Below are 11008 nucleotides of genomic sequence, written 5' to 3' on the forward strand. Positions count from 1 at the left end.
TCCCTTGCTTGAAATCTCGAAATTCATTCTTCATTTGCAACATCACCGGATATAATGAACTCGAAGAACGAATGTGATATGGATTATTTCAGAATATATCATGTTCAACAGCAGACGGAACTTTTAAAAAACATGATACATGCAATTTGTATAACTAAACTTAAGTAGCAATCCTTAGACATGGAGCTCAGAATGACTTTCACTAGCCAGAAGATGCTGTTCAACATGTTCCTCAACTTCCAACTCAGACTCTTCATGATGGTTGTCTGCCTCTGTTTTTCTGTGTAAGGTCTCCTAGATTTTTGTTACACCTTTCTCCATGGGTCCTATTGCTTGATTAATGGTTAATACAACATCCTCCAGCACCTGTATACGATGAAGTTCCCATGGATGTTTGAAATTTCTAAAATGTTTAAAGTCTAATATGCAGCATTGAAGGAACACGACTGACTTACCCGGTGACCACCTTCAACAACTATGTCTTGGACACTCTCTTTGATGCTTGTTCCAGGTGCCTCCACCTGAGTTTCTGTTTTTTCTACCATGGCTGGTTTTTCCTCATTGCTTTGCTCTACCTTCAATGTTGCTTTGGTTGTTTCAGCGCTGATCATTCCCTTTCTGTTCTCTGAAACTGGGAGAAAATGATAAGGTTCCGCAGAGAAGACAAATACATGAGCAACGGCTGCAATTGCCATCTGCCAACCACATACACAATATTTATGGAGTGAAAAAGATTAATTTCCAAAATAGAGATTATCCATCGACCGAAAAATTAGAATATGCCCAAAGTCCGAACAGAGATGTTTATCAGGCACAACTTACTTCTATACAAATAAAAAAGTCTTGCAATGCAGTCTGCATTTTCCCATGTTTGGGCAGAACCCCATATGCACAGAGCAGAGCAATGCCTACTCCTTGCCACCAAGTGGCAAACACAATAGCTTTGAAACTGATAAATTTTGCCAGTGGCTTTATAGGTCGAAGCCTTTCATGAGTTGCATTGTAGAAATGCACAAGGCAATATAGTGCCCACATTTGACTGAAATTCATAACTACTGTTATGTATGGGTACCTGCAAGAGAGCAGATAAGAGCCAACTTTATTAGGCTTTATATGAAAGCATACAAGGGATTGCACAAAAAACCATCATACATACCCATAGTACCATTTGAATTCCCCATCACCATAAACACCAAAGACCTCCAACAAAAGTGCTAAGAACGCGCACAGTGTCTTCAGAATCATCTGAAGTTTACCAGCAGATGTCAAATTCAAGGAAATCATCACAAACAAAATCAAACGAAAGTCATATTAAATTGTTACGCCTTACATATTGAACGAGACCGAATTTTTCTATTGTAAGCAAGTCTTTCCCAAGGAGATATGGACGGAAGAAGAAGTTGCAGAACGACTTTTGATGTATCTCTTCTTCTTCTTCTTCTTCTCCTCCTCCTTCTCCTTCTCCTCTTTCTAGCAATAGCTTACCTAGCCGTTTTCTAGATTCATTTTCGAGAAGCTGAATAACTCTTGTTTCACCACCTGGTGAAAATTGTCTTACGCTGAATGAAGCGTGTTTTCACCTTAATTAAGCTGATAGCAAAGCTTTCGTAATCAAGACAAGTCATGAAGATGTTGCTTACCTACTTACCTATACAAGCAATCAAATATCTTCCGAAAGAATATAAGGCAAAGGCTTCATAGCAACTTCTCAAAATGTCACAGGCAAGAGAAAATCTTGGGTTCCACAATGATATAACCTGTGCATGTCAAAGAAACACATTGCCTCCTAGTAAGGAATTAGGAGGAAAGATTTAAAGTTCTCAATTACCTTGCACTTGAAAGGGGCGATACTCAAGTTAGGTGTGTAAAATTTTCTATATGTTCAAAGAATTATATCTCGTATCCATGTCAAATATGGTACTGAATATACTTTAATTTGAGGTGAGGATAGATTCTTTTTGGTCCCAGACTTAATTGGTAATTACAGGATAGATAAGCATTCTAAAAAAGGCAAATAGAAAAGAGATGGGAAACTTACTGACTCAGTAGCGTAGACAGGAACCATGAACACAATAGAAACAATCCATTTTTGTTCCTGGGAAATTGACCAATTAATAACAATCAACAATTAGCCATAGAATTAGCTTCAGAGTTAAGAAAGGCAAGTAAAAATTCGCATCCCTTTTATATAGTTTCGTTGGTATTAACACATACAAAAGTGAATCCTCACAAAACAATCAGAAACTGGAAATAAAACAATGCAGAGTTTGGAAATGGGAAATGAAATACTAACAGCAGGATTTGTATAGAATCTGAGATGCTGAAGAATGAGAAAAAGGGAGAGAATGAGAGCTACAAGTGCAAACAATCCTCCTATGATAACTGCCGGATGGTGAAGATAAGTATACGCGTCTTCATAGGCTGAAACGACATGGCTGCTGCAGCCTGCCATTCCTGTACAATACAACCTTATTAATTACTTGAAGATTTAAATTACAAACTCATCATCTTAAAAACCTAAAACCTGAAAAACAAAAACACATGCAAGTTGGAAAGGAATTTTTTTAAAAATCGTAGGTTGAAAGTGGAGATGAATTAGAAGATAACTATGGGATTGGCTTGGCAGTGTGAGTTTAGAGTTGAGAGATGGGACTTACGTATCTTTGCCCGCCATGCTGCCACGTAAAAGTTACTTCAGAGGTAGAGTCCTTTATTCTATGACACCTACGGTTCAAGTTCTCCAAATTTATATTTTTACTCAACTACTTTCCCTTTTTTCTTCTTTGAAACGACTCATTTTGACTTCAATTTTCAAATTAATGCATTTTATTTTCCGTAAGGGTTGTGGGGTAAGAATTTTGAAATTATCTAATTCGAGAATGATATTCGATTCAACATTGAAAGTTATATTGCTATTTAATTTATTTAAAATTTATAAAATAATAACTAATTATTTTATTTTATTTTTATCTCCGACCATTAAATGATTAATGGAAAAAATGAAATGACAACTTTTAAAATTGACATAATAGCATCTTTAACTCTTAAAATTTATACATTGTATACATTTAATATTAATTCCAGAATATCGCTTAATTTGGTTTTTTTTATAGTTTTTACTTTTTTTTATGACATTTTCACCTAAAAAGTTAAAAAAACAAATTTATCAACTAAATTTGAAGGATAATATACCAAAAATGAAAATACATAAAAAAATCCAAGATAATAATTTTTATCTTTAATCATTCTTTTAAAATTAGCCCTAAATGTCTCAAAGAACAACAAAACTATATATATATATAAAATCAAATTAGACAATGTGGAAATATTGAGGCTTAAATTTTTAGAATCAAGACTAATTGACACAACTTATAATGTTGAGGGTTAAGTTTGCTATTATGCCATTTTAAAAGTTGCAAAGTTATCTTCCTATTAGTAATTTAACGGTTAGTGATCAAAAAGAGAAAAAAAAGTAGAATAGTTGAGTGACCATTTTCTAAACTTTTCATAGTTGAGTGACCAAAAAAGAAATTTACTAATAGTTGGGTGACTACCAATGTAGTTTACCCTTTTATTTTATCAATGGTTTAGTCGACTAAATTGATATGCATTTAAAGGTTAAAATATGCTCAAAGTCCTTGTATCCTTTTACATTTGAAATTTAGTTCTTTTATTTTTATTTTTGATATTCTGTTTTTTTTTATTTTTTGAATTTGAAAATTCAAGTTGAATGGTTTTCTAATTTTTCTAATATAGATATTATTTTTTAGTGTGGATGTTAACACTACTAAGTTTTTCTTAACCCTATTAAAATTAGGGTAATTATTATGATATGATTACAAGACCTCAACATTGTTGGTGTTGAGTTTATTGTCAAATATTTAAAATTTAAATGACAACAATTTAATCTTATTTTGAAATGTTTGGGGATAACATTTAATCCTAAACTCGACATCTATAGACGTCGATTTGTGAAAAATAATTTTGAAAAATGGATAACACAATCTAATTAAATTTTAACAAAACTTTAAATGGACATTAACACTCATAGGAGTCGAGTTTCAATTAAAAACTTTGCAGAATCATGATTTTAAAAAATATAATTAACAATCAAACTTGTTAGTTTTTTCACAAAAAGCCAAAATAAATCGTCCTCTACATTCTACTCTAAACCCAACATATCTAAGTATCTTGAAATTATAATTTTAAATAATATTGTAATGACTGCCTACTTATTGAAACCGAATGAAGACATGTTGTCAAGAATGCAACAACATTAAGGCTAGACTCTGCAGCAATATGAGTATAGATCTCCCTGACGGTAGAATCATTCCCTAATTAACATATATTGGTTCTATCACACTAGCCAAATTGTGAAAGGTACTTGTATCATCATTCTGTAAGAGTATGCCCAAAGATCAATCATGAGATGGTTGTAATAACATACTTGATTTATCATGTTTGTTAATATAAGACAATATAAGGCGTTACCATTATTATTTCAGTTTCTTTTCTGTGAGTATATATAAACTGTTTTATAATAATGTCCTGAGAATAATATGATTATTCTTAAAAGGTCCTTAGTCAAGTATTATTGTTGACTAGGACAACAATAATGCATTAAGACTAACATGTAGTTGATTGATGATAAAGAGTTGTCATTGATATGGAGTGTCAAAATCAATGCATGAATATGTGTGTTAGAGAACAAACATATTGGACTGACCCGCTATGAGTATGTTTCTTGGATTATTATGTAATTGTCACAACATTACTCATAGTGATTAATATGTATATGATCCTCAGACTTGAGATCATCATTATCCCAACATCGTGAGTTGTATATTTTGATACAGTCAAATGTACACCATAACTGGTTGTTCTATAAAGGCTGATGTTGGATATACCACAATCTATGTAGAGGGATATGGTTGATCAATATAGGATAAGTCCCTCCTACATAATGGGAGTAATATCTTAGGCCACTTGATTGAGTGAGACTAGAAATGCATGGCCATGCTCAAATAAGTTGATATGAGATGTCATACTTATTTGTATATCATAGTCTACTCAAGATATCAAGGAACATGGGATGGACTATGCAAGTGTGACTATTCCATTACTTGTGTCCAATCCAGAGATAAAGGACTTAAGGATTAATGCATGAAAGGTTAATCGCAAAAAGGTTATGTCGAATCATGGCTTCTTGTAACTTAGGTTGCAATGATGCATTGCTAGATGCCACTCATTGTTTGTAACATTAGAATCGTTCTAGTATTACTGCTAACGTTACAAAAACCTACAGGGTCACACCCTATGGTTGGAATGAACGGAATAAAACATAATTGGTATTGTGTTTGGTTGTCACATGAATTAAATTAATTATAGAATTAATTTAATTGGGTAATCAAATATCGAACATATTTTATGTACAAGATTGTTGTACACATAATGAGAACATAGTTCTATTAATATATGAATTTGGTTCGTATATAAGTTTAAATAAATATAGTTTACCGAAATCCTTGTTATAATTAATGTAATTATAATTTTCGGTTTAAAATATTATTATATTTATTTATTTTTAATTATGATTATTATGTTCGGATAAAAATTTTATGAATTATGATTCATTATATATACCAATTATAAGAGGGTTAGTGTGTGAGAGTTTTAAAAAACCCTAAGAAATAAAATCTCGAAATTTTGCTTGTGAAGTCTAGCAGCCGTCAAGCAAAGAATTCTCCAAAACAGTTTTGGGGATTTCTTCTGTTCATTGTCAAACCGGGTGGATTATGTAGAGGTCGGAATCACGAAAGGTTGCGGCTTGGTTCGATAGTAGATTAGAATTCTCATTGTCGAGGCGTCACTGTATACTCAGATTGAAATTACAGTAATTTCGAAACCATTATTTCACCCCGATTCGTTCCTCACACATGGATCCATGGGTTGGATCGCCAGAATTATTTTTTTATTAATTTTTGCTGCGCCATGGGGGTATCGGCATTCCTAACACATTCTTGTTTACTCTGATTGCTCAAGACCTATACGTTTCATCTGTTATGTAGCGCAGTGACAATAACATTGGAAGATAGCATTATCGGTGGGGCGTCCAATAGGCGAATGTCTTATAATTGGAAGATTTAAACATAATTTAAGGTAGGTCCTTTATGAAGCATTCAAAATAGGTATAAACTTTTCTTCTGATTTCAAAGGGCTTCGGGTTAAGTTAAACTGGTTGAAAATGTGATTCTAGTATTTCCCAAAAAATCCAACACTTGTTGATATTGATTGTCATACTAAAACGTACATTCTTCGCTTAATTAGAGGTATGTTATTGCCAAAAAAAATTGGCAACTTAGTTCATCCCATGTACCTCTTATTGTTATCAAATTTCTAAATGGATGGTACATATAGTTGAGGCTCTATCATTTTGGCATGCCTATATAGGGTGCTATGCAAAGGGTGAAAGCTGGGAATAAGGAAGTAAATCAATACCTTCTTATTTTACAATCATGGGGATGGTATCAACTTTCATGGATTACGTTTATACCCTTTCAAGCTCTCCGTTTCTCTCAGGATAAAATGTAAAAGTAGAACTCTAAAATTTAAAATATGCTATATATTTATACTGACATTTTATATTATAATAGGTGGCCTAGGCATCAAAACCATATAACTTACTAGAAGGACAATTTGGTAGAGATACAAGACGCAATTGATACACAATACAATGATTTGGTAAATTGTGTTTTTTATTGTCAAGTTCATTTACTTGGATAAATATCACCTCATAATGGAATTTAAATGCAATACATTTTTTTTTGCAGTTTGTATAAATGTTTCACCAAGAGAAAGGGATTATAATTATACTACCGCCGAAAGCACATCTGCACAACCATGCTTTTAATGTCTACTCGTTGGTTATATGCTTTTCATGTATCTAGTAGCTCCAGTTTGATGGAATATTATGATAATTTGGGATGATTTAAGAAATTTTGGTAGATTCAGAGAACATGAGTCACTATCATCCCATAGATTTGCATTTGGGCAGGAGTGTAATTGGGCTGTTAGATTTCTCCAATACGTCATACATTGGGTCAATCGTCTCCTGCATAAGCCACATAATGCATTGTTTGAGGATGATAATTTGTTGTTTCCAAGATTTATATGAAATGGTTTACGTCCAATAGTAAACAATAAATGTATCCCCCAAGATAGGCTACTGTACATTAGATCGAACACCCAATTTCACAACAGCAGAGGAGGGACATGGAAGTGTGAACCCAAATTGCTACTAAAGGCTAAGATGGAGGGAGAAATATACAATCGCTTCATGGAAATAGTATGTGATTATTGTTTTGATGTTAAATATTGTGTATGTAGGTTATGTTAATGAAGAGAAAGAGGAGAGAAGTGAACAACAAGGGCTTGTTAAAGGGAATGAGGTAGCAAAAGAGAGAGAGGAGAAGAAAAGAACTCATTCCAAGTATTTGATTGTAAGTACTTCCAAATTTGTAGTTTACCTAATTAAAACTTAAATGCAAACTTGATAAATTGGTTTTAGTGATATTCATGGGGTTTATTTTTATATGAAAATGTTGATATGTATTATGGAATATATTTGAAAGTAAAGATGTATTCTTATAATAAATTGAATAACTTATGTGTAGTGAATTTGGAGAAAAATGACTAAATTGTAAAGAGTATAAAAGTTAGATAACTGAAATAGATAATAAGATAAAACACTTAAGTGAAGTGTTAATTGTTGATAAAATAAATTTTAAGTGAAATTTGATGATTGTTGACAGAAATATAGATAAGGACTAAATCATAAAAAGAGTAAAGTTTGAATTGCTTTTATTTGTTGAGAAAATGTAGCGAAATTAAATATTTAAATTCTCATGTAAACAAAATGAGTACTAGTAGAATATAAATGACATGCCATTAGGAAACTTTTTATGCCCGCAAGTGATAGTGGCATTACAGTACAAGTGATAGTGACACTTTAATGCAAGTGACAGTAGCACACCCGTGCAAATAATAGTGGCACTTCGGTGCAAATTATTGATTTTTCCACATATCCTATATGTTCTATCAAGTCTACAATTGGGCTATAGATTTTCAATATAAGTGAATTTAATAATGAGATTGGTAAGTGACTTATAAATTGTGAATTTGATACCCCACTATAATTATTATTTAAATAATTTCAAGTATGATGGTAATGATTCATAAGTTTATATATACTAGTAATGATTTAAATTTAAATGAAAAGTTTAATTCTTGATGTACTTACTAAGCTTTTGTGAGCTTAACACATTATTTTTCTAACTCGTAGGTGAAGATTTGATTTGAAGCTCTAAAGTGAAGGTCAGTCCCTACTCATCTCATCACAAACCGAAGCTTGGAAGAGAGTGATTTTGATTTTTTGAAATATCTTATGGGATGTACATAGAGTCAAACTAAGTATGTTTGTTGAAGAATTATAATGGAAGCATTTGATGGGTTTTTTTTATCTTCCTTCCTAATTTTATAAACTTGGTCATGTTCGATTAAGTATTAAGTTGAGTGATTGAATAATGTATGTTTAAGGTTGTAAATTGGAATATATAAACGGTCTGTTGGCTGAATTGGTTGATATGTACCATACGAACATTGTTTTAGGAGTTGTAAATTGAAATTTATAGGATTCTACACATCGCGACGTCGGGTCTAGCTCGTTGCTACAAGACCTAGTCAGTGAGTGACGTCGTGACGTGATATCCTCGAAGTCGCAATGAGCCATAGTTAATGAGTGATGTCATGATGTGATATCCTCAATGGTGCGACGTCAACTCGATAGATTGAAACTTTACAATTTAGTCCTTAAACAATTTTTGATCACCTAAGGAACTTTCGTAAGCTCGTATATGGCTCGAAAATATAAACCATATTTTAATTGTATAATAAGCTTAATAACTTGAATAAGAATTTTCAATCGACTTGGAATCATTGTAGTTGCTCCAGCAACAAATGAAACACCTCGGTACATTGACCAGTGACCAGGTCGGGTATGGGATGTTACAGTTACACTATGAACGACACAAGTGAATAAATCCATAAACGAATCTAAGATCTATTCTACTTGGGTCCTGTTAGATATTGACCTGTCATCAAATGTATTATTTATTCTGGTATATTTTTGTACCTAAAAAGCTTGTTTTCTAGCACTTTTATTATTAATTATCGCATTTTCGATACTTATTAGTTAAGTAGTAAAAGTTAATAAAATAAATATTTTTGCACAATTTTGTGAGTTTTTGTGACCTATTAAGCCGTCACGGGCCCTAAGTAGTTCTAATGTGTTGATTTGAGTGTGTAGGATGCTTAATTTAGGGCTCAATGGACGTAGGATCAAGAGGCGAGTGATGCACAAGATTCCCGAGCCATTAAAGTACAACACGAATTGAAAGACCCCATACCCAGCCTGGTCGCCAGGCCCGAATATTCGGATGCCACACCATCGTCTCATGTCATACAGAACAAGTAAAGCTCATTCTAAATGAAACATCTTTCATATTATCATTCGTATAGGTACTAGACCGAACATATTCTTATTATTGATTATACATACTGAACATATATCGAAAGGTTTTAAAATAATAATCAAACATGCATAAGGTCCATTTAACAAAATCTCAAAACTGTCACGTAGGTATCGATACTGACACTAGGGTTCGATATTTACATTAAGTGGTATCAATACCACATGTAAAAATGATACCAAACTTGCATTCTGTTCCTCGATTAAAACTCTAAAGTCTTGGAAATTATCGGTACCTGTCATGAAATATCGATACTTTAACCCCGAGTATCGATACTTTAACACCAAATCTCTATTCTAACTTCTTGCACGTCTTAAAACACAGAGGTATCAATTTTAAATCCCGATTATCGATACCTCTGCCCTAGACCTCAAAAATGCATCATATATTAACAATTAATTTGTTCCAATTTAGTTCCTAAACATCTTACATCAATTGCTTCGAAAATTAATCATTCAACGGCCTAATTAGCAGTTTAATATTGCAAAATCATGTTTGAGCAAGTACTGTCAATCCATCCTCATGTTCATGAACTCAAGCATAATAATAACATGTAATCCTGATAAACCGAGCCAAAAACCAACAAAATTTCTAGAAGTTAATATGGCTATAAACAAGGCTGCCACATTGTCTTTTCCCCAAAAACGTAAATAAATATAGAACACTTACGGAATGATGCAAAATTCTTGCTTGGATCACCTCTCGGAACTACACTGCTCACACCATCACATAACTAATCTGCAATGGTTAAATAAGGGAGTGGGTGAGCTTAAGAAGCTCAGTGAATGCCTAGAACAACTACCATGCAAATAGTTCATCAAGCATTAACCAAACAACCATATAACACAACCTTAATAGTTCTAAATTTAGTGTCATAATATTCTTACTCATGCATTATTTTCTAGTTCTTGTACATGGTGAACATATTCATTTTTAAGCATATAACATATTTCACATATAGTCACCTAACATACAAGAATATATCACCATACTCATATAATCTCATGACGTTTAAGCATATGTCATAATACTCATAAGATCACATAACATTCAAGCATATACCACGATACTCAAAGCATCTTTATAGATAAATTGCATGATGGTCACATGTCATATAAACACACATTACAATACACACATATTAATAAGTTAAGATAATTTTACACTTAGCTATGAAACATAAAAGTGAGCTCTATCATCACTCACCGGATACATGGATCTCCAACACACCAAACATAGACTCATAGAGTAAAAAATGTCCCAAAAGTGAAGCATAAAGCTAACACTCTCCCTATTTCCCCTCACATGTCCCGTTGAATAGAGCTTAGCTCCCATTCCCTTATCCCTCTAACATTCCCAGGGCTTCAATGCTCCAAATCACTGTATATATAGGTGAGTACTCACAATCTTATGGTATGCCA

General features: G+C 32.8%; 1 protein-coding gene across 2 annotated transcripts; it reads right to left on the bottom strand.

The window, feature by feature from the left end:
* Positions 1-55: 55 nt before the first annotated feature.
* LOC107901051 (protein LAZ1 homolog 2) lies at positions 56-2757 on the bottom strand. Of its 2 annotated transcripts, XM_041095797.1 has the most exons (9): positions 2658-2757; positions 2294-2454; positions 2039-2095; positions 1649-1757; positions 1331-1539; positions 1157-1245; positions 823-1072; positions 456-695; positions 56-366 (listed from the first exon to the last, which is right to left on the bottom strand). In XM_041095797.1, exons 2-9 carry the CDS (start codon positions 2450-2452, stop codon positions 295-297), a joined length of 1185 nt encoding a protein of 394 aa, XP_040951731.1. In that variant the 5' UTR covers positions 2453-2454; positions 2658-2757; the 3' UTR covers positions 56-294. The 2 variants fall into 2 exon arrangements, with proteins under 2 accessions (XP_040951731.1, XP_016682380.1); XM_016826891.2 differs by lacking the exon at positions 2658-2757 and having other exon boundaries at positions 2294-2601.
* Positions 2758-11008: the final 8251 nt, after the last annotated feature.

Source organism: Gossypium hirsutum, chromosome D06 (assembly GCF_007990345.1).
Source record: "Gossypium hirsutum isolate 1008001.06 chromosome D06, Gossypium_hirsutum_v2.1, whole genome shotgun sequence".
In the NCBI taxonomy this organism is placed as follows: Eukaryota; Viridiplantae; Streptophyta; class Magnoliopsida; order Malvales; family Malvaceae; genus Gossypium; species Gossypium hirsutum.

Excerpts from the sequence above, each read along its gene's own strand:
- LOC107901051 (XM_041095797.1), bottom strand. The coding sequence starts at position 2,452 with ATGGCAGGCTGCAGCAGCCATGTCGTTTCAGCCTATGAAGACGCGTAT. Across the intron at positions 1,246-1,330 it reads AATTCGGTCTCGTTCAATAT|ATGATTCTGAAGACACTGTG; the intron begins GTAAGGCGTAAC and ends GGTAAACTTCAG. Across the intron at positions 1,073-1,156 it reads GAATTCAAATGGTACTATGG|GTACCCATACATAACAGTAG; the intron begins GTATGTATGATG and ends GCTCTCTTGCAG.